The sequence below is a fragment of the Pristiophorus japonicus genome, chromosome 7, assembly GCF_044704955.1.
Source record: "Pristiophorus japonicus isolate sPriJap1 chromosome 7, sPriJap1.hap1, whole genome shotgun sequence".
Lineage (NCBI taxonomy): Eukaryota > Metazoa > Chordata > Chondrichthyes > Pristiophoridae > Pristiophorus > Pristiophorus japonicus.
Genome location: NC_091983.1, coordinates 83991622 through 84018325, shown reverse-complemented (window position 1 = coordinate 84018325; position 26704 = coordinate 83991622). Strand labels below are relative to the sequence as shown.

General features: G+C 44.6%; 1 protein-coding gene across 1 annotated transcript in view; it reads left to right on the top strand.

The window, feature by feature from the left end:
• The window catches only part of LOC139267179 (cytosolic 5'-nucleotidase 1A-like), a 39728-nt gene extending 13279 nt beyond the window's left edge, over positions 1-26449 (top strand). Inside the window, exons 5-6 of the mRNA XM_070885104.1 lie at positions 17417-17601; positions 20321-26449. Of these exons, the coding sequence (XP_070741205.1) occupies positions 17417-17601; positions 20321-20686 (551 nt within the window). The 3' untranslated portion in view covers positions 20687-26449. The remainder of the gene's footprint in view (positions 1-17416; positions 17602-20320) is intronic.
• The last annotated feature ends 255 nt before the right edge of the window (positions 26450-26704 follow it).

Here is a 26704-nt window from a genome sequence, read left to right as displayed (position 1 = left end):
GGCTCGGTGTTTAGAGCACTTCTCACGGCACCTCATCCTAAATTCAGCTCAGCACCAACATTTCTAAACCACTCTCTGACTTTGGACTCAATAAAGGATACTGATAGAAATTACAGCACAGGAGGAGGCCATTCGGCCCCTCACTACTTGCGCTCTCTCCTGTAACCAAATTTCCCAACACCCGATCATTTTATGTTCCTCCACTTTGAATATTTATCCCATTCCCAGTGAAAAGAAGATTTGGTCTTTCCCTAATTAGTCATATGTGGTGAAGTATCCCATGGTCTAATAGCCCTCAGTTCTAGAACTTTCCTCCTCCATTCCTCATTGTTTCTTCCAGTGAGAATCTTTGGTTTCTGTTCCCTGGTTCCTCATTTGCCCACCAGTGGAAATAGTCTTTCACTGTTTACCCACAGTAAGGTCCTCATTCCTTTACCGGCTGCTCCTCTCTCAATGCTGCTCCCACTCATTACCTTACTGCTGCTGCTTCTGGCTCTGTGGGAAATGCTGGGTCCCAGATTCCCACTTCCCCCTGATCCCCTAATTTCCCCTGATCCCCCAATCTCCCTCTCTTCCCTCCCACTCTTAAGCTCCTACCGATTTCAGAACCTGCCCGTCCCCACCTCGATGCCGGACACCCAGCCCCCTCCCAACGGCACACACATGGTGCATTGTGGCGGGAAATTTAAATTGATGATCTGCCGGGCTCCTGAGGCAACACTCAGAGAGGGAATCCCCAATTCTGGGTAATTCATGGTCATTGCAGGAAGGTTGGGAACCTTATTCCAGCCACACTGCAGTGTGACAGGCACCCGAGGCCTTCTGCAGCCAATTTTGCATCCCACTTAGGCGGACTTCTCATTGGAGGTAGAAATCCGGGTAACAGTTTGGCAAAATTATCGTGCCCCTGGAAGATCAGCTGTAATCAGAGGTGGGCCATCGCATATAAATCCAGACACAGTACCTCCTTGCTAGGGCTGCTATTTTCAGTATGGACAGGCAGATCAAACTATAACTCTCTCCCACATAAAGCAGCAGATGATAGTTCAAATAATAATTTTGAATCTGAGATAGATAGATTTTTGCCAGCCAGAGGTATTAAGGTGGTTATGTATTAAAAGCTGGCCACATGAACTAAGAGGGCTCATTCTTTTATACCTGGAACTGTCTGTGTCTAAACATGAAGCTGCTTTCAAAAAATGAAATGTATCTGCCATGAGTGAGATTTCTATTGGTTTATTGTGGACATTTCAATGGTTTCAGTTAGGCTTGCCACAAGGGAATGTTGTGAGGCTATTCCACAGTGTTCTTTGAATGTTATATAACACCGATTCATGTGCCAGTGTTTTCTAGCATGTTAGCTATTTCTCACCCCTAGGATTTTTACAATCTGTAGAATCCACATTGATGGTCACTACATCAGACTTTCATTGTGTTATGTGAATAACCTCAGTATAAGTGGCTGATCTGTGTTATACAAACTGAACATGTAATGTGGGCGATGCGCCTTTAGGCATACGTACATATATCTGAATCATGCAGGAATGTTTCCATTGGTAATTATGCAGATCAGTGACTTGTTCTTTTGTTCCTCTAGCTCGAGGCAGTTAGGGTGTGGAACAGTTTAACGAGCACAGCTACCGAGGACAACAAAAAAAAGAGTTAAATAAGTGTAGTACATCAGCTGGGCAAATAAATAGCCAAGTATTTGGTTGCTTTTATAATTTAGGGCCAGAATCAGGAGGGCGGTGCTCTCTCAGTACCACTCTCTCCTGTCACTGCTCCCCACCAGACATTGGACAGTTTCAGAATTGGCAAATCTGACAGCAGCTCCGTAGAGTCATGAGAATGTGCTGTCCTTGCAATAAGGGAAGTCAGCAAGTTATATGACCAAAGACAGGCGGTGAGAAGAGCGCATGTTGTTCAGTTCAAAAATTGCCTTTAAGCTTGATGTAAAGGGTGGAAAATAACTACACTTAGCAAAACTGATAATGTGACTATACACTGAAATGGTTACATCTGAACACAGATCTGGCACTATGGTCCAATACATTTTATTTACGTATAAAGATATATTTTATGAATTTACATTGCAGGCGTGGAATGTATATTTAGAATTTGGGCACAGAGGTCAACAGATGCCACAAGATTCTCTGGCCCCGAAATTCACGGTCCCGGGAAGATCGTTACTGCCCATTTGTCAAAATCGAATGGCCGCCGCTTTGGGCTCAACTGGCCACCCTGACATGGATTCGGCCCGGGAGGTTTTGCAGCGGTGTGGGCTACTGCCAACTCTCATGGCAGTGTGAGGTTTGCGGCAGTTGTGATGTGCTGAAAGTGCGCACCACTGCTGCTCCGCCCCCGCACCCATTTTCAGCATTTAGGGTCAGTGCAGAGTGGCAGAGATCTCGGAGCTGTGGGAGCAGAGAGTGACAAGAAGGTAAGATCCAAACCTGAGGGAAACAGAGAGGGAGAGGGTGAGAGAGAGAGAGAGAAGGGGGCAAAAGAGAAAGAAGAGATATAAGTCAGAAAAGGGAATGAGAAACAGAATGATAAAATTTGATTGGGAAATAGAGAAAGAGAAAAGGGGAAAAAAACGAGAGCGACAAATAGAGATCCCGAGATTTACAGAGAGAAAACTGAAATCTCCATCCAGGTGCTCAGACTGGAAACATTGCCCCAGCTCAGCATTCCGAGCAGTAACAAATGGGAATCTGTTTCACCTCCGCCGCCTCCAGGCTAGATCCAAGGTCGCCCTATCTTCTGTCAGCGAACTACAGTACGCGCACAACGCTTGTGTCTGCGCACATTCAGAGGCCAAACCCCGAGCCATTGTCAACACCTTCACCGAGGCGTACAAATGCACGGGTCTTACACTAAACAAAGACAAAGGTCCTCGAACAACCTGACCCTGCTATACAGCACTGCTCCCCGGTTATCAAAATCCACGGCTCGGCCTTGGACAACGTGGACCATTTTCCATACCTTGGGAGCCTACTGTCGGCAAGGGCAGACATCGATGACGATGTCCAACACCGTCTCCAGGGTGCCAGTGTAGCCTTCGATCGCCTGAAGAAGAGAGTTTTTGAGGACCAGGACCTTAAATCTGGCACCAAGCTTATGGTCTACAGGGCAGTAGTGATACCTGCCCTCCTATATGGCTCAGAGATGTGGACTTTATATAGCAGACACCTCAAAGCACTGGAGAAGTACCACCATCGCTGCCTCTGCAAGATCCTGCAAATCCATTGGGAGGACAGATGCACCAACGTCAGTGTTCTCGCTCAGGCCAACATCCCCAGCATCGAAGCCCCAACCACACTCAACCAGCTCCGTTGGGCAGGCCACATCATTCGCATGCCCGACACGAGACTCCTAAAGCAAGCGCTCTTGTCGGAGCCTCAACTTGGCAAGTAAGCCCAGGTGGGCAGAGGACACAGTTTAAGGACACCCTCAAAGCCTCCTTGATAAAGTGTAACATCCCCACCAGCATCTGGGAATCTCTGGCCCAAGACTGCCCAAAGTGGAGGAAGAGCATCCGGGAGGGTGTCGAGCACCTCGAGTCTCGTCACCGAGAGCATGCAGAAATCAAGCGCAGACAGCGGAAGGTGCATGCGGCAACCCAGGCTTCGCACCCACCCTTTCCTTCAACCACTGTCTGCCCCACCTGTTAGAGTCTGTGGGTCCCGCATTGGATTGTTCAGCCACCTGAGAACTCACTTTTAGAGTGGAAGCAAGTCATCCTCGACTTCGAGGGACTGCCTATGATGATCTTACGCGTGCCTAACCTGTGACTTCGCCTCCGTGTCTTCGCTCTGGTTCATGGGTCTGGGAAGGCTGCTGTGTTCGTTGTGTAGAACATAAGAACATAAGAATTAGGAACAGGAGTAGACCATCTAGCCCCTCGAGCCTGCTCCCCACTCAACAAGATCATGGCTGATCTGGCCGTGGACTCAGCTCCACTTACCCGCCCGCTCCCCATAACCCTTAATTCCCTTATTAGTTAAAAATCTATCTATCTGTGACTTGAATACATTCAATGAGCTAGCCTCAACTGCTTCCTTGGGCAGAGAATTCCACAGATTCACAACCCTCTTGGAGAAGAAATTCCTTCTCAACTTGGTTTTAAATTGGCTCCCCCGTATTTTGAGGTTGTGCCCCCTAGTTCTAGTCTCCCCGACCAGTGGAAACAACCTCTCTGCCTCTATCTTGTCTATCCCTTTCATTATTTTAAATGTTTCTATTAAATTACTCCTCATCCTTCTGAACTCAGAGTAAAGACCCAGTCTACTCAATCTATCATCATAAGGTAATCCCCTCATCTCCGGAATCAGCCGAGTGAATCGTCTCTGTACCCCCTCCAAAGCTAGTATATCCTTCCTTAAGTAAGGTGACCAAAACTGCACGCAGTACTCCAGGTGCGGCCTCACCAATACCTTGTACAGTTGCAGCAGGACCTCCCTGCTTTTGTACACTACACTCTGTCCCCTCTTCCAGGTCATCTATGCATATTGTAAATGGCTGTGGTCCCAGCAACGATCCCTGTGGCACACCACTAACCACCGATTTCCAACCCGAAAAGGACCCATTTATCTCTGCTTTCTGTTAGCCAGCCAATTCTCGATCCATGCTAATACATTTCCTCTGACTCCGCGTACCTTTATCTTCTGTAGTAACCTTTTGTGTGGCACCTTATCGAATGCCTTTTGGAAATCTAAATACACCACATCCATCGGTATACCTCTATCCACCATGCTCGTTATATCCTCAAAGAATTCCAGTCAATTAGTTAAAAATGATTTCCCCTTCATGAATCCATGTTGCGTCTGCTTGATTGCACTATTCCTATCTAGATGTCCCGCTATTTCTTCCTTAATGATAGCTTCAAGCATTTTCCCCACTACAGATGTTAACCTAACCGGCTTATCGTTACCTGCCTTTTGTCTGCCCCCTTTTTAAAACAGAGGCGTTACATTAGCTGCTTTCCAATCTGCTGGTACCTCCCCAGAGTCCAGAGAATTTTAGTAGATTATAACGAATGCATCTGCTATAACCTCCACCATCTCTCTTAATACCCTGGGACGCATTTCATCAGGACCAGGGGACTTGTCTACCTTGAGATCCATTAGCCTGTCCAGCACTACCTCCCTAGTGATAGTGATTGTCTCAAGGTCCTCCCTTCCCACATTCCCGTGACCAGCAATTTTTGGCATGGTTTTTGTGTCTTCCACTGTGAAGACCGAAGCAAAATAATTGTTTAATGTCTCAGCCATTTCCACATTTCCACATTTCCCATTATTAAATCCCCCTTCTCATCTTCTCAGAGACCAACATTTACTTCTGTTCTTCTAGGATGCCTTCGAGCAGCTTTAGGCCTGGAAGGGCCGGCTGGAGACTGGTTAATGCCCTCCTGGAACGGTTCAGTCTGGCTTGGCTCAGGCGAGGTCTTGCGTGGAGGCACTGGCAGAGTGGCAGGTCTGGGGCCAGGAATGCTGCGAGCCGGAGGGAGTGCATCATCCATATCCTGGCCCGAGGAGCCTGAGTAACTCACCAGGGGCGGCACAATACCACCACCACCAATCTGAGGGAGCTCCGGTCGGTGATGTGGCACCTCACCCGAAGGTCCCCCATGGCCCGTGGTGGACCCAGCCGCGAAAGCAACACTGAGGTCTCGGGGGGAATCCAGCTGAGACTGCATGCGAGCAGACACAGTCTGAAAGCCACCAGATATGACAGCACTTAGCCGGGCCATCCACTCCAAAGCAGCACCAATATGCTCTTCCCTCGCGCCTGTGCTGCAATGGCAGCTGCCTCATCACCCGTAAATTTCCCGTGGGAATAACACCCCAATTAAGACTGCAAACTTTCAGGTTTGAAGGGCTCAGAAGACTGGAATATTTTATTGTGGTCAAAAAGCTGAATTTGGATCCAATGGCTGCCACAAACTTTGCGGCGTTAATCGGGACAAAAAGGGCTTAACACCACCAGCTTTCTGGCGGCACTGAATTTCAGCTCCTCTGTCATTTAAAACCTTTTCATGCCCATCTAATCATATGTTTTACTATGCTGTTACTATATTTAATCACTGAGATGTACAGATGTTGTACAAATCAAGTACTGTGCAGTTATTTTATAGATCACATGATCTGTAAATGTTGTCAATGTAATTAAACTTGCTACTTGCCCTTTTTACTGTGGTTTGTTTGTGCCACATGATATTTAACCTGCTATTTCTCAATGATTCTTCATTGGAAGGAGTAAGTGCTGGCTGGCTGCAGAGTTTCAGTGTCACTGTAGTGGGATTATGGTGCCTTGAGGCCTCTAGGTCATGTGGAACACTTTTTCTATGTTAAGTTGCATTTATATAGCACCTTTATCATTGTTGTTGAAGTCCAATTGATCTGCATCTGAGTCAGCCATGTCTAATGTTTTGTTCCAACTGCCTGGTCCTGCATGTCTTCTGAAACATCTACTGTCATTTGTGCATGATCCCGAGGGCCTTGCACATCATCGCCTGTTATATATGAATCCTTTTCAGAAAGGTCCCAATTTGCACCAGTTTACTAGTCTAGATTTGATAGTGAGCAGCATCGTCTCAAAAGAACAGCCAATTTAATAGCAAGCAGAATGAACTCAAGTAAAGTTAGTTTAATATTAAACAGCAAGGCCTCTAAAGAGTTGCCTTTATAGTAGCAAACAGCACAGTCTAGAAAGAGAACCACAAACCCCCTTTATTCCCTATTTACAAACCGCTGGATTTGATCGTTCCTGTCCTACATCATCATCTTCCTGTTTCATGAAAATTGAAACAAGCATTTAAAATAAAGAGCTTTGCTTAGTCTCTATTTCTTTTGAATGAGATATGAGGGTAAATGGGCCATCGTGGCTCAATGGCAAAAAGAAAATGAACTCCCTTCTAGCGATTGCGTCCCCAGGGAACGGTTTCTATTTAAACAGCACTGAACGCTGCATGCCTTCTTCTGTGCAGTGAGATACAGATTACAGTGCAAACAAAATAATTAATTTGCCCTGTTTTACACCCTCACCCTTCCCCCTTCTCTGATCCCATAAAATCTGACACCCATTCAAACCGCAGACTTCCCCTTTAACAGACAAATTAATAAACAAGTTGCCGAATCCTTTTCCCATCTGTAGAAATCTTGCGAGATTGAGCCTGAGCTGATTTAAAAGATAACGCACTTCCATAGGTAGGTTTTAGAGTTTTGCTTGTGTCACTTTGACATGCTTTAAACGACAAGAGCTTTCTCCACAAAAGCTGAATGCAATACTGTAACATCGATGGGTGAGGTAAATTACTGTAATAATATGGCAGCTGTTCTGTACATGGGTTACAGGTTGACTAGTTTGTTCCTTGATCTCCTTAAATCCAAGCAGTAACAGACGTGACCTTCGGCCTCCTGCTCAGCTTACCGCCAGAAAGAGCATGTTATACCACAAATTCTCCGCACCATTGATGTAATTTAGCAGGCAGCATAAAAATACCAGGGCTGCCTGCGCTCTTTCTGCAGACGGCCATTAGCCTTTCCCAGCGCTGTTAACTGGTACGTTTCCAGCCTACTCTAATTTCTAGGCCACAATTGTGAAAAAAATTATTCGGCTATGTCAAATCTCATGGTATACCATATCAGACCCACTGCACTTTAAAAGCTTATTGACAGATGCTATTTAGCTTGCCATTTCTCCTGAGGTATTGGAAGGAGTAAGTGCTTAATGTGTAAAAGCTTAATGGGAGTAATTTTAACCCCAGAAACGAGTGGGTTTTTTTCAGATGGAAAGTTAAAACGTTAAATATTTAAAATAAAAACTCAACACACTTCCGGTTTTAATGGAGGCGGGTCAGGTGGCGGGCAACCACCCTACTCTAAGGAGGCGGGTCCCACATTTAGATATTTTAATGACTTGTGTGCCTCATTTTTAAAAATTCATTCATAGAAACATAGAAAATAGGTGCAGGAGTAGGCCATTTGGCCCTTCGAGCCGACACCGCCATTCAATAAGATCATGGCTGATCATTCCCTCAGTACCCCTTTCCTGCTTTCTCCCCATACCCCCGTGATCCCCTTAGCCATAAGGGCCATATCTAACTCCCCTTTGAATATATCCAATGAACTGGCATCAACAACTCTCTGCGGCAGGGAATTCCACACGTTAACAACTCTCTGAGTGAAGAAGTTTCTCCTCATCTCAATCCTAAATGGCCTACCCCTTATCCTAAGACTGTGTCCCCTGGTTCTGGACTTCCCCAACATCGGGAACATTCTTCCCGCATCTAACCTGTCCAGTCCCGTCAGAATCTTATACGTTTCTATGAGATCCCCTCTCATCCTTCTAAACTCCAGTGAACAAAGCCTCAGTTGATCCAGTCTCTCCTCATATGACAGTCCAGCCATCCCTGGAATCAGTTTGGTGAACCTTCGCTGCACTCCCTCAATGGCAAGAACGTCCTTTCTCAGATTAGGAGACCAAAACTGAACACAATATTCCAGGTGAGACCTCACTAAGGCCCTGTACAACTGCAGTAAGACCTCCCTGCTCCTATACTCAAATCCCCTAGCTATGAAGGCCAACATACCATTTGCCTTCTTCACCGCCTGCTGTACCTGCATGCCCACTTTCAGTGACTGATGAACCATGACACCTAGGTCTTGTTGCACCTCCCCTTTTCCTAATCTGCTGCCATCCAGATAATATTCTGTCTTTGTGTTTTTGCCCCCAAAATGCATAACCTCACATTTATCCACATTATCCTGCATCTGCCATGTATTTGCCCACTCACCTAACCTGTCCAAGTCACCCTGTAGCCTCTTAGCATTCTCCTCACAGCTCACACCACCACCCAGTTTAGTGTCATCTACAAACTTGGAGATATTACACTCAATTCTTTCATCTAAATCGTTAATGTATATTGTAAAGAGCTGGGGTCCCAGCACTGAGACCTGCGGCACTCCACTAGTCACTGCCTGCCATTCTGAAAAGGATTCGTTTATCCCGACTCTCTGCTTCCTGTCTGCCAACCAGTTCTCTATCCACGTCAGTACATTAACCCCAATACCATGCGCTTTGATTATGCACACCAATCTCTTGTGCGGGATCTTGTCAAAAGCCTTTTGAAAGTCCAAATACACCACATCCACTGGTTCTCCCTTGTCCACTCTGCTAGTTACATCCTCAAAATATTCCAGAAGATTCATCAAGCATGATTTCCTTTTCCTAAATCCATGCTGACTTGGTCCGATCCTGTCACTGCTTTCCAAATGCGTTGCTATTTCATCCTTAATGATTGATTCCAACACTTTCCTCACTACTGATGTCAGGCTAACCGGTCTATAATTACCCATTTTCTCTCCCTCTTTTTTAAAAAAGTGGTGTTACATTAGCTACCCTACAATCCATAGGAATTGATCTAGAGTCAATAGACTGTTGGAAATTGAACACCAATGCATCCAATATTTCTAGGGCCACTTCCTTAAGTACTCTAGGATGCAGACTATCAGGCCCCAGGATTTATCAGCCTTTAGCCCCATCAATTTCCCTAACACATGGGATGTGGACGTCCCTGGCAAGGCCAGCATTTGTTGCCCATCCCTAATTGCTCTTTTATCTCCAGCTTTAACACTGGCCAGCTGGGTTTCCCAGGCCTCAAACACCCAGGCAGCTGAAAGGAGGAGAGAATCATCGAAATTTACAGCACAGAAGGGGGCCATTCCAGCCCATCGTATCCATGCCGACTGACCAACTGCTGGATGGAACTGGAAAGTGCCTTTCCTGCACATCTTGTGGACCAGGAGGAGCAGGTGTGCTTCCCCCAAGCCCACCAAGCTATTCTGTTAACCATTCTCCACCCCCTCCCACCCCGAACTTTCCAAGTCTGATTAACCTCTCCTGCCCCTCCGATATCTTGATTGTTCAACCCACGATCTCTCTGGGCGCTTCCCCCCCCCCCCCCACCCCCACCCAGTCTGCCCCAACCCACAATCTCACCCCCGACCTTGCATCCACGACCTTATTCCTGACCTACCATTTACAATTCTCCCCACCCCCCCCCCCCCCCCTCCCCTCCATGATCTCTCCCTCCCAGTCTCCGTCGTCTCAGTTCCCCGGCTGCAGCTTACCAGCGCAGGCCTTCCCGCATGGCAGCCAGCCAGCCTGATGAATTGGCAGGCTACCAGGTGGTAAACGGGGGGGGAAAAAATTCAACCACACCCTTGAGTTTGTTTGGGGAAACCCACACTTCCATGTTTCCCAACAATAACTCCTCCACACCTCCACCTTTCTCCGCCCCCCCCCCCCCCCCCCCCGCTCAGAGGTCATACCACGATAAATATCAGGGCCAATTAATAATTAAGACTCCGCATCAACACTACTCCATTTGCTGTAATTCTCATGTAAATCATTAGAAATTTGAGAACCAAAAGCAGTGGCTAATTAGGTTTTTTTTAATTGTAAGAACAGTTACGTCATGGCAAAGCTTGCCTTTTAAGAACATAAAGAAACACAAGTTAGGAAAAGGCCACGCTGTAAATGTAGGCAAGATGTGAGATGAGGATGTGTATTTGAGTAGCTGCACATGTTTGTTGGGGGAAATCGTGATTTGCTCAGTGTGCACAGACAGAAATTCAGAGGCTGGTATGTAGAAGCGGGTACCTTGACTATCTGACTGAGGTCATTGAACATTTTTCAGCACTGTATCAGGGTTCGATCGACTACAGTGCTGGCCGACACCTCCTCGGCCACCTCTCTTCACATGGCTCTGAAGACCTGTGGCAATAGCTTCCTTCCAGATGCGGGGCACAGCGCATTCCTCTTTCTCTCCACTGACCCACCAATGCATCTAATGACACATCATTTGAATCATCTTGCCCTCTACCTTGCAGCAGGATTTCCAGCAGCCATCCCAAAAAGTTGTTTCAATAGCTTATAGCTCACCTTCAAATGCAGCACTGCTGAAAATGAACTGGTGTGGCTTGTTATAACCTCCCCTTTAAGAGCTGGAATCTGACCGTGTGAAGGATTGAAGGATGATTGATGAATACAAGTCACCTGAAATTGGGTAGCGCTCTGCCATTAGCGCCCCTGCAGCGTCCCACTGAGGTAATTTATCGCTCCCTTCCTTCCTGGGGCGCTAAAGCCCAATTTAGCAGAAGTTAGCAATCATTTACGCCTGGCGCGAACTTTTCAAACTTTTAAAATTTAACGTCCTAAACTGGATGCTAGCGCTTTTCGCCCCCTTAGGTGATAGAAGTTTGGAACTCTCTTCTGCAAATGACAACTGATGCTAGATCACTAGTTAATTTTAAATCTGAGACTGATAGATTTTTGTTAACCAAAGGAATTAAGGGATATGAGCCAAAGGCAGGTATATGGAGTTAGGTTGCAGATCAGCCATGATCACATTGAATGGCGGAACGGGTTCAGGAGGCTCAATGGCCTACTCCTGTTCCTATGTGCCTATACTGGGAGGAGCATTTATGTATTATCATGAAGTCCCATTCTCCGACCCGCCCCCCGACCCCTGAAAACAATCCAGCAGCTTCAAGTGCAAATGTATTGCTCGATGTGGTACAAAATTGTACATAGCAGAAAGATCCCAGCTTCAATTGTTGGTCACTGCTGAGTTAGCTGTTGTCAGCTGGAACAATGGTCTCAGTGCCTCTGGCTATGATGGGGGTGTGGGGGGGAAATCAATTAAGGTCTCAATTGCTATGCAGATGTCCATGTGTGGGTAATGGGCGTGAACGTGAGCAGGTTCATCTGTAATGTCTTTCATTGAGATGGGGGTGAGTAATAGCGTGCCATGTTGGAATGAATTGATTGCACAGTTGAACTGTTTTTATATTTGTTTAGTCCTGTGCAGTGCTGCTGGCTTCCAATGAGCAAATGTTGAGCAGTCAGCAGCATCCCAAACCAATCTTAACACATTTGTTAATATCAGCTACCAGGAAAACCTTATTAATAAAACAATGTTGATCATTCTGATGGCTGACTTTGCCAAATCCGGCAAGTTGACCTTGTGTTAGTTATCGGCTGCATGAGACTTGGACATTGCACGGTGGTGGCACTAACCCCATGTAAAAGTTGAATCTCAAAGGAATTTACTAAATAAAGACTCCAAAATATGATACTGTTGGAAAAATGGAGGGGGGGTGGGGAAGAGATGGACGCAGATAAATGTGTTGCATTGTGAGCTTCACCTTGTGTTAGGATAGGTCTCCTCTAATTTTTAAAATATTATTATTCGTTCCTGGGATATGGGGGTCGCTGACAAGGCCAGCATTTATTGCCCGTCCCTAATTGCCCATGAGAAGTTGGCGGTGAGCTGCCTTCTTGAACTGCTGCAGTCCTTCTGGTGAAGGTTCTCCCACGGTGCTGTTAGGGAGTTCCAGGATTTTGAGCCAGCGACGATGAAGGAACTGCGATATACTTCCAAGTCAGGATGGTGTGTGACTTGGAGGGGAATGTGGAGGTGGTGGTGTTCCCATGTGCCTGCTGCCCTTGTCCTAGGTGGTAGAGGTCGCGAGGTTGGGAGGTGCTGCCGAAGAAGCCTTGGTGAGTTGCAGCAGTGCATCTTGTAGATGGTACATAGAAATATAGAAACATAGAAAATAGGTGCAGGAGTTGGCCATTCGGCCCTTTGAGCCTGCACCGCCATTCAATAAGATCATGGCTGATCATTCCTTCAGCACCCCTTTCTTGCTTTCTCTCCATACCCCTTAATCCCCTTAGCCGTAAGGGCCATATTGAACTCCCTCTTGAATATATCCAGTGAACTGGCATCAACAACTCTCTGCGGCAGTGAATTCCACAGGTTAACAACTCTCTGAGTGAAGAAGTTTCTCCTCATCTCAGTACTAAATGGCCTACCCCTTATCCTAAGACTATGTCCCCTGGTTCTGGACTTCCCCAACATCGAGAACATTCTTCCGGCATCTAATCTGTCCAGTCCTGTCAGAATCTTGTATGTTTCTATGAGATCCCCTCTCATCCTTCTAAACGCCAGTGAATGAATGCCCAGTTGATCCAGTCTTTCCTCATATGACAGCCCAGCCGTCCCTGGAATCAGTCTGGTGAACCTTCGCTGCACTCCCTCAATAGCAAGAACGTCCTTCCTTAGACTAGGAGACCAAAACTGAACACAATATTCCAGGTGAAGCCTCACTGAGGCCCTGTACAACTGCAGTAAGACCTCCTTAATTCTATATTCAAATCCCCTAGCTATGAAGGCCAACATACCATTTGCCTTCTTTACCGCCTGCTGTACCTGCGTGCCCACTTTCAGTGACTGATGAACCACGACACCCAGGTCTTATTGCACCTCCCCTTTTTCTAGTCTGCCGCCATTCAGATAATATTCTGCCTTCGTGTTTTTGCCCCCAAAATGGATAACCTCACATTTATCCACATTATACTGCATCTGCCATGTATTTGCCCACTCACCTAATCTGTCCAAGTCACCCTGAAGCATCGAGCGTCCTTCTCACAGCTCACACTGCCACCCAGTTTAGTGTCATCCGCAAATTTGGAGATATTACACTCAATTCCTTCATCCAAATCGTTAATGTATATTGTAAAGAGCTGGGGTCGCAGCACTGAGCCCCGCGGCACCCCACTAGTAACTGCCTGCCATTATGAAAAGGACCCGTTTATCCCGACTCTCTGCTTCCTGTATGCCAACCAGTTCTCTATCCACATCAGTACATTACCCCCAATACCATGCGCTTTAATTTTGTACAACAATCTCTTGTCCTGGACCTTGTCAAAAGCCTTTTGAAAGTCCAAATACACCACATCCACTGGTTCTCCCTTGTCCACTCTACTAGTTACATCCTCAAAAAATTCCAGAAGATTCATCAAGCATGATTTCCCTTTCATAAATCCATGCTGACTCGGTCCGATCCTGTCACTGCTTTCCAAATGGGCTGCTGTTTCATCCTTAATGATTGATTCCAACATTTTCCCCACGACTGATGTCAGGCTAACTGGTCGATAATTACCCGCTTTCTCTCCCTCCTTTTTTTAAAAAGTGGCATTATATTAGCTACCCTCCAGTCCATAGGAACTGATCCAGATTCGATAGATTGTTGGAAAATGATCACCAATGCATCCACTATTTCTCGGTCCACTTCCTTAAGTACTCTGGGATGCAGACTATAAGGATCTGAGGATTTATCGGCCTTTAATCCCATCAATTTCCCTAACACAATTTCCCGACTAATAAGGATATCTTTCAGTTCCTCATTCTCACTAGACCCACTGTCCCCTAGTACATTCGGAAGGTTATTTGTATCTTCCTTTGTGAAGACAGAACCGAAGTATTAGTTCAATTGGTCTGCCATTTCTTTGTTCCCTATTATAAATTCACCTGAATCTGACTGCAAGGGACCTACATTTGTCTTTACTAATCTTTTTTTCTTCACACATTTATAGAAGCTTTTGCAGTCAGTTTTTACGTTCCCTGCAAGCTTCCTCTCGTACTCTATTTTCCCCTTCTTAATTAAACCCTTAGTCCTCCTCTGTTGAATTCCAAATTTCTCCCAGTCCTCAGGTTTGTTGCTTTTTCTAGCCAATTTATATGCCTCTTCCTTGGTTTTAACACTCCTTAATTTCCTTTGCTAGCCATGGTTGAGCCACCTTCCCAGTTTTATTTTTACTCCAGACAGGGATGTACAATTGCTGAAGTTCATCCATGTGATCTTTAAATGTTTGCCATTGCTTATCCACCTTCAACCCTTTAAGTATCTTCTGCCAGTCTATTCTAGCCAATTCACACCTCATACCGTCGAAGTTACCTTTCTTTAAGTTCAGGACCCTAGTTTCCGAATTAACTTTGTCTCTCTCCATCTTAATAAGGAATTTTACCTTATTATGGTCACTTTTCCCCAAAGGGCCTCGCACAACAAGATTGCTAATTAGTTCCTTCTCATTACCCATCACCCAGTCTAGGATGGCCAGCTTCCTGGTTGGTTCCTCGACATATTGGTCTAGAAAACCATCCCTAATGCACTCCAGGAAATCCTCCTCCACCGCATTGCTACCAGTTTGGTTAGCCCAGTCTATATGTAGATTAAAGTCGCCCATGATTACTGCTGTACCTTTATTGCACACATCCCTTATTTCTTGTTTGGTGCTGTCCCCAACCTCACTACTACTATTTGGTGGTCTATACACAACTCCCACTAGCGTTTTCTGTCCTTTGGAATTCTGCAGCTCCACCCATACCAATTCCACATCATCCAGGCTAATGTCCTTCCTTACAATTGCATTGATTTCCTCTTTAACCAGCAAAACCACCCCGCCTCCTTTTCCTTTCTGTCTATCCTTCCTAAATGCTGAATATCTTTGGATGTTGAGTTCCCAGCCTTGGTCACCCTGGAGCCATGTCTCCGTGATGCCAATCACATCGTATCTGTTAACTGCTATCTGCGCAGTTAATTCATCCACCTTATTCCGAATACTACTCGCATTGAGGCGCAAAGCCTTCGGGCTTGTCTTTTTAACACACTTTGCCCCTTTTGAATCTTGCTGTAATTTGGCCCTTTTTGCTTTTTGCCTTGGATTTTTCTGCCCTCCACTTTTATATTCTCCTTTATATCTTTTGCTTCTGCCCCCTTTCTATTTCCCTCTGTCTCCCTGCATAGGTTCCCATCCCCCTGCCATATTAGTTTAACTCCTCCCCAACAGCACTAGCAAACACTTCCCCTAGGACATTGGTTCCGATCCTGCAGACCGTCCGGTTTGTACTGGTCCCACCTCCCCCAGAACCGGTTCCAATGTCCCAGGAATTTGAATCCCTCCCTTCTGCACCATTTCTCAAGCCACGTATTCATCTGAGCTATCCTGCAATTCCTACTCTGACTAGCACGTGGCACTGGTAGCAATCCTGAGATTACTACTTTTGAGGTCCTACTTTTTAATTTAGCTCCTAGCTCCCCAAATTCATCTCATTGGACCTCATCCCGTTTTTTACCTTTCTCATTGGTACCTATATGCACCACGACAACTGGCTGTTCACCCTCCCTTTTCAGAATGTCCTGCACCCGCTCCGAGACATCCTTGACCCTTGCACCAGGGAGGCAACATACCATCCTGGAGTCTCGGTTGTGGCTGCAGCAACGCCTATCCATTCCCCTTACAATTGAATCCCCTATCACTATCGCTCTCCCACTCTTTTTCCTGCCCTCCTGTGCAGCAGAGCCAGCCACGGTGCCATGAACTTGGCTGCTGCTGCTCTCCCCTGATGAGTCATCCCCCTCAAAAGTACCCAAAGCGGTGTATCTGTTTTGCAGGGGGATGACCGCAGGGGACCCCTGCACTACCTTCCTTGCACTGCTCTTCCTGTTGGTCTTCCATTCACTATCTGGCTGTGGACCCTTTACCTGTGGTAAGACCAACTCACTAAACGTGCTATTCACGTAATTCTCAGCATCGTGCATGCTCCAGAGTGAATCCACCCGCAGCTCCAGCTCCGCAGTGCGGTCCGTCAGGAGCTGGAAGCGGACACACTTCCCTCACACGTAGTCGTCAGGGACACTGGAGGCGTCCCTGACTTTCCACATAGTACAGGAGGAGCATAACACGTGTCCGAGCTCTCCTGCCATGACTTAACCCTGAGATACACTTAAATTGGCAACAACAATGCTAAAAGTTAATTACTAATATATATATATATAAGGACGGGAGAGTGGAGAGCACCAGTTCCAACTGTCGCAGGAGCGAAAGTGGAGAGCACCAGTTCCAACTGTATGTGGGTGGTGGAAGGAGTGAATGTTTAAGGTGTGGATGGGGTGCCAATCAAGCGGGCTGCTTTGTCCTGGATGGTGTTGAGCTTCTTGAGTGTCATTGGAGCTGCACTCATCCAGGTAAGTGGAGAGTATTCCATTACACTCGTGACTTGTACCTTGTAGATGTCGGAGAGGCTTTGGGGAGTCGGGAGGTGAGACACCCGCCACAGAATGCCCAGCCTCTGATCTGCTCTTGTTGCCACAGTATTTATATGGTTGGTCCAGTTAAGTTTCTGGTCAGTAGTGACTCCCAGGATGTTGATGGTGGGGGATTCGGCGATGGTAATGCTGTTGAATGTCATGGGGCGGTCGTTAGACTCTCGCTTGTTGGAGATAGTCATTGCCTGGTACTTGTGTGGCTCGAATGTTACTTGCCACTTATCAGTCCAATCCTGAATCACGTCACTGTAATCTACACGATTAAAAGAATGTTTAGAATCACTCTGTCCCTCTAGAGTCAGGGATTCACTAATTTTCAAATTTTATTTTGACATTTGCTAGACTGCGGTGTGACATTACTAGAACAGTTCTCGTGGCACGATTACTAGCAATGTGGCACTATTTACCAACTATGCTCTGTAATGATATTTTGCCTTATTTTGTTTACCTGATTTCAGGAATTGCAGCAGCTACTATGTTTACTGGTCAGAAAGACCGACACCTTTCAGATCACCAGCTGAGAGTGGCGTTTGATGGAGATGCGGTTCTTTTCTCTGATGAGTCAGAGAAGATTGTAAAGGCTCATGGATTAGATAAATTTTTTGAACACGAGCTGAAATATGAAAACAATCCACTCGCAAAGGTAAGATTGACACTTATGTAATACTTTCTGCTCTATTTACAGTTTCACAGAGGCACTGGCTGATTTTCATCTGCAGCTCCATGCTAGTTCTTGCCCGAAAAGTCTCGTACAAATCGCTTTCAATTCTTCAGTCTTAAGCTATTTGCATAATTATTCACAACAACATGTGCAAACTCAGAAGGGTCGAGGGAAGACATTGGTTCAAGTCCATTTGGGATGAGACTACTGAAGGGAAATCTTACAATGGTGGGGGGGGGAGGAGGCAAAAAACAAAGCTTATACACAGCCTCAAAAGGCATCTCAACCCATTAGCAGCCATTGCCAAGTCTGAAGGAGCAGGAACCCCAAAAGAGGCAGGCAAAAGTGAAGAAATAGACAACTCTAGGTGCAAGCACGAGTCTACAGGCAACTGATAGAGCAGCCTGAAATTCCCCCCGAAGCTCCCTTCCTACCATGTTTCCTAGGCATGCTGAGGGTTTGCTGTCCAGTGCACTTGATGGTCGCAAAATGGAATGAGGTTCTTTCCTATTCCTTTTTATGTATACTGCTGAATCTCCCGCCTGCTTCAAATAAGAACTTCTATAGGCCACTGCAGGACAGATGAAAAAATGGAGTACGGCTGACATTCTGTGCCACCTCAGTTCATGATCTGTTATGGTATGTCTCGAGTGTTCAGTAAACCATTATTCATTTGGGGAGGGAGAAGTGCGACAATGTTTTTTTGTTACAGTAACATCAGGCGCAAGTGATCAGTTTCAGTGCAATTTGCCATTGCATTATGTTTTTATGAATAAGTGGAAAGTCTGCATAACATTTTTTTCCATGAAGGTAGTGCCATTTTTAAATGTGTTATCTGGGTAAATATTTTAGAATGTTTGAATGCAATTCACGTAGTGAGCTGAATGCAAGAGTGGCTTAGAATACATCATCCTTAATGTTCCCTATCCTTGGACAGCATCTTTTCAGTGGCTTCCTTAAATATCTATCTTGGGCTGAATTCTCAGCATGTGAGAATTGCTGGAACAACGTAACCACAAATTACTTTTAAAATAAAAATAAAACTTTTGGTACGAATAATGAATTGGGCAGGGAGAAAAAAACTGCTACAGCTGGAAACAGATATAGAACTACCTCTCGTTTATGGGGCAGAAATCCGATGTACTGGGAATGAAGGAGCAGGAAGCTGACCCTATTTCCGCTAGGTGTCTGCCCTTTACTGGCTCCCACAAGAACGTCTGACTGAGACATCTTCCAGCAGCACCTGCCATGCAGGGCACAGTATTTGAGCCCCATAATGCTCTATTAAAAATGCAAATGATCCAATAGCGATCGATTTTCATTTGAATAAGGGGCTCACCTTTGAGAGAGCAGCAGGGAAGGAAATTTGAGGCCTTCAGATCTTTGGACAGACCATCCTTTGCCCCCCTCGCCCCAAATGCTAACATCTACAGCACCAACTCCCTTTGGTGAGCTCAAAATTCAGAAACACATTTTTGAAAAATGTATTTTTTTTTCAAACAGAATAGAACATAGAAAATAGGAGCAGTAGTAGGCCATTCAGCCCTTTGAGTCTGCACCACCATTCAATATGATCCTCTATCTCAACACCATATTCCCATTTTTTTCCCATATCCCTTGATGCCTTTTGTTTCTAGAAATCTATCTATCTCCCGCTTAAATATATTCAGTGACTTGGCCTCCACAGCCTTCTGTGGTAGAGAACTCCACATGTTCACCAGCCTCTGAGTGAAAAAATTTCTCCTCATCTCGATCCTAAATATCCTACCCCATATCCTGAGACTGTGACCCCTTGTTCTAGACTTCCCAGCCAGGGGAAACATCCTCCCCGCATCCAGTCTATCCAACGCAGTCAGAACTTTATACGTTTCAATGAGATCCCCTCTCATTCTTCTAAACTCTAGTCAATACAGCCCTAGTGGACCCAATCTCTTCTCATACGACAGTCCTGCCATCCCAGGAATCAGTCTGGTGAACCTTCGCTGCACTCCCTCTATGGCAAGTATATCCTTTCTTAGGTAAGGAGACCAAAACTGCACACAATACTCCAGGTGCGGTCTCACCAAGGCCCTGTGTAACTGTACTCAAATCCTCTTGCAATGAAGGCCAACATACCATTTGAATAAGGGAAGGGAAGACTCAAATCAGTAATGATCAGGGAAGAGAAACTCCATTGACGATTCTATGTTAATTAGCAAAAGCAGAAACACTGAAATGAGAAGAACATTTTGGGAAAAAAACATTTCGCGATATTTTGATTATTTTAAACCAGATAAAATGCACTTCTCTCACCCCATCAGATTTTTAATTGAGTTTGACACTCAAGATAAAATGAAGTGGTAATATACATGGTTATGTCGGACTGCCATCCTGTGAAAGGTGAAAAGGAGCAGCTTGTCTTGCCTCAGATTATGCTTTGGAGTACTGCAGGAAAGTGTAGGGACAGCTGTCAATTTCACTTCATCCAAATTGGCCTTGACTTGAAAGTGCATGGGATAGGGGGGGGCGGTGGGGGGGGGGGGGGGGGGGGGAGAGGTACTTTTGAGGTAATAACTGGTTATAGTGCCAGCAATTACCTGAAATGACAGAAGTGTAAAATTATAAATTATCTTTAAGTAGAGGTTAAAGGTATCTGATCTAGCAACTATTACACAGCAATTGTTTCTGAAAGGTGTAATTTACTCATTTATTTTGCATATAGGGTCCCCTCAAAGGATTTTTGGAAGCATTAGGAAAACTCCAGAAGAAGCTCCATGCCAAGGATTTACGTTTGAAATGCCCCATCAGGATCTATCTTGTCACAGCAAGAAGTGCCGCAAGTTCTGGAGCAAGGGTTTTGAAGACACTTCGCAGCTGGGGGCTGGAGGTCGATGAAGCGCTCTTCCTTGCTGGGGCACCAAAAGGTCCACTCTTAGAGAAAATACGTCCACATATTTTCTTTGATGACCAGATGTTCCATATTAAAGGAGCACAGGAGATGGGGACCATTGCAGCACATGTTCCATATGGCATTGGACAAAAGTACAATAAGAGCACTCCCATAACTGAACCTCCTAAAAAAAACTAAACTTGCACATGATAAATCAACTCCAACTATATATATGTTTAAAAAAAAATGCAAGTTCAGAACATTTACTCCTACTATACCTGTTAGTGAAATGTGATAAAATCACACTGTTAAGGGCAATGAGAAAATTAGTGTTTAGTCAGTGGGGCCTGTTCTACATAGCAATCATTCACTTATTTGTCCCTTTTCCGTACTCTCTAATATTTGTTCCAGCTTATTTATCTTTTATGCTATCAAGCTTGAGGGGTAGAAGAGCTGCATGAAGTAATCGGCTTACATTTTCATACTACTTTTAATGCTGACCACAATAGCTTTGAAACTATTTTGTTCATTCAAGAATGCTTGTTAGGCATGCCTTCCTTTTTAAAACTGGCAACGTTTAAAATTAGTTTATAGTGGTACTATTTATATAACCCACGCTAACTTTACAACACTTTATCAGATCATCACCAAAAGTTTTCCTATCACTAAAATGGCTTATCTTTTCCATAGCTTCAATAAAATGGAAGATGGTGGCTAGATGGATTTCAGATTTGTGGCAATCATAACACAGCTATTTTGAGAGCTGTTAACAACAATTAGAATGGAAGACATTTATCTTATTTACACTGTACTCTCAGCTTGTTTGTTGTCATTGAAATTGCTTGTTTAGGTTAGAAATTAAATGAAGTCCAGATGAGTTTGAAAAGGTCATTGGAGTCCCATGGAAACAGAATTTTAGAACACAGAATGAGACCATTGCTGTGCCAGCTTTCTGAAAGAGTCCCATTTCCGCTGCCCTTTCCCCATACTTATAATGTTTTTTGCTAATATTCATCCATTTCCCTTTTAAAAGCTATTATCAATTTTGCTTCCACTACTATTTATGGTACAATATTCTGGGGGTTAAATTCAGGAACGTCCAATTCTGGGCTGCCCCGCACAGCGTTATTTGTCCTCGCACAAATGGTGATGTTCAAGGAGTCCCGGATATTGGACCTTGTAATGAAGATAGTGCTGCGGGAGGAGGTCGGTGCAACAAGGTTAGGCTGCTGCGAGATGCTTAAGCTCGGGATTGGCCGGAGGAGGGGTCGAGTCAGGATAGGGAGCTTGAACTGGGGCTGGGTGGGATCATGGTCTTGGACGAGGAATCTGGGTCAGGGAAGTGATAATGGAGTTTGGATCCCCAGATCGGGAGCAGCGGGTTGCTAATTGTGGTGAAAACTTACCTTTTTTCTTTATCTAGCTGATGCTTAGGGTTGGTTTTCCCTGAGTGCTCGTTGACTCTGGACAAACAAGTATTGCAGCAGGGACCTGAAGCTGGGATTAGGCCACTTATTTGCATATGCAAAGAGACCAGTGTCTGCTTCTACTGTGGGTAAAGAATGTCTCTTGTCTTTTTATTCATTCACTGGATGTGGTTGTTGCTGGCAAGGCCAGCATTTATTGACCATCTCTAATTGACTTGAGAAGGTGGTGGTGAGCCGTCTTCTTGAACTGCTGCGGTCCGTGAGGTGAAGCTACTGCCACAGTGCTGTTAAAAGACTTGAAAGATTTGCATTTATATAGCACCTTTCATGACCATTGGACATCTCAAAGCGCTTTACAACCAATGAAGTACAGGTTGAACCTCCTTTATCCGGCACCCTCGGAACGTGGCCTGTCCCGAATGAGGGATTTTGCCGGATGAGGGGAGGTCAAGTGTTTGGGTGGACTGCGCCTTTAAGTGCTGTTGCTGGGGTAAGTGTGTGTGTGTGTGTGTACCAATTGGCTGGACTGCCAATCAGTGTACAGGGGGCCTCGGAAGAGCCGGCGGGCCAAGAACAGTCGATCCGACCCCTCCCGGAGGGAGCAGTGTAAGGAGGAATGGCTGGCCCGAGGACTGTGGCTGCAGGAGTTCCAGCAGAGCGACGAGGAGGAGGCAGCCGATTGAGGAGAAAGATTATATTGGTGAGTAGGATTTTGATGGTCGTGTTCTGTGCACGCGCCACCCAGCGGCTGGGAATGGTCCCAGACGAGGGATGGTGCTGGATAAGGGAGTCCCGGATAAGGGAGTCCCAGATAAGAGAGATTCAACCTGTACTTTTTAAAGTGTAGTCACTATTGTAATGTAAGAAATGGGTAGGGAGTGCCAGGATTTGACCCAGCGATGATGAAGGAACGGAGATATATTTCCAAGTCCGGATGGTGTGTGACTTGGAGGGGAAGTTGGAGATGATGGTGCTCCCATGCTCCTGCTGCGCTTGTCCTTCTAGATGGTTTGTCCTTATGCACATGCTTCCTGCCGTCCATTTTGCAGTCTTAGGAGGCCGAGTAGCACCTGAAAAACAAACGCTACATGGCCCAACTTAACCACCTCTATGTCCTAATAGCCTTCTGCCTAAAAAATGTTTGCCTAATCTCTCCATTTGATCTTTTGGTGATGAATTTTAACATCTAGTTACCAATTCATCGACCAGCAGAAATTGTTTCTCTCTCATCAAAATACTTTGTATTTAGCAGATTATCTCTTAATCATCTGTTTGAATGAAAAGAGCCCCAGTTTCTCCAATTCCTTCTCATAATGAAAGCCTCTGATCTCTGATATAATTCCTGAGCACTACTGTACTTAAACTAGGCTTGACACTACATTGGAGTTATGTTTTGTGAGATTCTCTGCTCCAGCTTAACTGTTTTTATTTGTTTAATGTGTATGCTAGGGATGCAATACTGCTGCAAGATAGCTGGTATATGATGGAAGCCAATCATGCACATCATACGTTAAAGCATTTTAGGTCACTCATATCACCACATGTGGTTTAATTATTTTCACTTTAATATACTAATAAGTGACACCATTTCTGTATCTGTAAAAGATTGGGACTCCCACCAGCAATCCTATGATACAATCCTCTGGTTACAGTGATGAATTCTATTTACATTCTATGCTAATCTTTCCTCTTGTTTTACATCAAAGTAGATGATTTTGGATTATGTTTCTTGTCTGCAATAGCATAGCTGTTTACATTCACCATTATCACAAAATATGTTTTTTATTATTGCAAAACCAAGGTAAAGGTCTCGGCCCATGGTGCTGGACACCATTATGGATGAAATGAGTAGAAATAAAACTTGAAAAGAATATCCATAAGCTGTGTGCTGAATCCTGGAAAATATTCCAGGAATTCCTATTTTCATTCTGAACTATTAAATTGAAAAGTGTAATTCATTCTAATAGTGGCATCATTTGAGAATGAATGTCATTAATGGATGCTGTTCGCTAGATTAAAAACCATACCTCAATTAATCATTTGGACTCTCTTCATAACTGGGATTATTCAGTAAATATATCAAAATGTATTGAAGTTCCTCAGTGTTTTTAGTCCTATGAATATCACTTTCAATCTGTAAACTGCCACATTTTGAGAAGCTCATAGAAATTATTTTTTAAAGTTTTTCTTATTAATGCATTTATTTGACTCCTTCACACAAAGCAAATGGGAATTTCCTTTTTGAAAGGAAATCCAGGAATAACGAAGTGGTGAAGTAGACTTGTACACTATCTCTTGGCCTCAGACTGGATTCAGTTCCAGACTAAACTCATGGTCTGTGAGCCTTTTGATCTCTCTTATCTGTGAAGGCCCTGAATGAAATGAGTCTGAAAAATCTTAACCTGCACCCAAGTGGGAACTGTGAAACAACACAGACCCTTTCCTAAATTAGCTATCTCACTTATAGAAACTATCAAAATGGTTGCTATGGGAAATGCAAATGTCACACAGGAACAGTATGGTCTCCTCTTCACTAATTATGGCTAGGGTATGTCAGAACAAAGTAAAGGGACATTTATTTTGTATCGAACCATGAAACAATGGACTGACAGTCAGTATTAACATCCTTCTCCAAGATAAGGAAATAAAAACTAAGTTTTACATAAGAACATAAGAATTAGGAACAGGAGTAGGTCATCTAGCCCCTCGAGCCTGCTCCACCATTCAACAAGATCATGGCTGATCTGGCCGTGGACTCAGCTCCACTTACCCGCCCGCTCCCTATAACCCTTTATTCCCTTATTTGTTAAAAATCTATCTATCTGTGATTTGAATACATTCAATGAGCTAGCCTCAACTGCATCCTTGGGCAGACAATTCCACAGATTCACAACCCTCTGGGAGAAGAAATTCCTTCTCAACTCGGTTTTAAATTGGCTCCCCCGTAATTTGAGGCTGTGCCCCTGGTTCTAGTCTCCCCGACCAGTGGAAACAACCTCTCTGCCTCTATCTTGTCTATCCCTTTCATTATTTTAAATGTTTCTATAAGATCACCCCTCATCCTTCTGAACTCCAACGAGTAAAGACCCAGTCTACTCAATATCATCATAAGGTAACCCCCTCATCTCCGGAATCAGCCTAGTGAATCGTCTCTGTACACCCTCCAAAGCTAGTATATCCTTCCTTAAGTAAGGTGACCAAAACTGCATGCAGTACTCCAGGTGCGGCCTCACCAATACCCTGTACAGTTGCAGCAGGACCTCCCTGCTTTTATACTCCATCCCTCTCGCAATGAAGGCCAACATTCCATTTGCCTTCCTGATTACCTGCTGTACCTGCAAACTAACTTTTTGGGATTCATGCACAAGGACTCCCAGGTCCCTCTGCACCGCAGCACGTTGTAATTTCTCCCCATTCAAATATTTCCTTTTATTTTTTTTTCCCAAGGTGGATGACCTCACATTTTCCGACATTGTATTCCATCTGCCAAACCTTAGCCCATTCGCTTAACCTATCTAAATCTCTTTGCAGCCTCTCTGTGTCCTCTACACAACCCGCTTTCCCACTTATCTTTGTGTCATCTGCAAATTTTGTTACACTACACTCTGTCCCCTCTTCCAGGTCATCTATGTATATTGTAAACAGTTGTGGTCCCAGCACCGATCCCTGTGGCACACTACTAACCACTGATTTCCAACCCGAAAAGGACCCATTTATCCCGACTCTCTGCTTTCTGTGAGCCAGCCAATTCTCGATCCATGCTAATACATTTCCACTGACTCTGCGTACCTTTATCTTCTGCAGTAACTTTTTGTGTGGCACCTTATCGAATGCCTTTTGGAAATCTAAAACCCCTAGGCCTTGAAATTCATTTCAGGCGGTGGCACAAAATGAGCAATACCAGATTGGCTGCCCGTTATACACAGCACTTGACAGTTAGTTCCACAATGGAACTGAACATCAGGCACATGATAAAACGGGCAGCCGATCCAATACTGCACGTTTTGCGCCACCACCCGAGATTAATTTCTAGATCATATTTTTTTTAGAATGATGAGAGTTAAGCAAATGACAATAATATGCATGTTTCCTTAATATTTGTAACTTGAGTGTACAAGAGGGTGATTTGTGCTCCTGGCAAACGAGGCTTCGAAAGTGATATCTGAACAATATTGTATTTTAAATCAAGTATGAAAGAGGTGTACAAAGCTGTTAAACATCAGTGCCATTTTAAGGTTTATGTGTAGATTATTTTGGCATATTGTCCTGCAAATGACACCTTATTTTTAACAAGCTGCATTCCACAAATGTTATTTAATGACATACTAAACGGGTTTGTTTAGAGGCAACCGTCTAACAGGATGATGGTATCTGACTAAATTGAAATTATTTGGTCTATTGTGGTTTACCTTTTTTGCATTATGTGGTTGTTAAATTGTAGTGTCTATACATTTTATACATGTCTTGTTACCAGCAATTGCCTTTGCAAATTAAAAAAAAAATACTGTACTTTGTTTTTACAATTTCAATAAAGCTGTCTTTTATATAAAATCAGGATCAGCATGGTATTTTTACTTTGCATCAAAAATGGTTTATCTTAAGGGTTTAAAGGAAAACTTTGAATGTTGAAAATCTGTAAAACAGAAAATGCTTGAAATATACAGCAGTCCCTGAAAGTCCTGGCAGGCCAAGCAACTGGAAGTGCAGCGGCGCGAGGACGTCAGCCTGACAATGCTGACCCCACCACAAATCCCGTTAACACCTGCATCATTTGCTGCATTGTTCAATG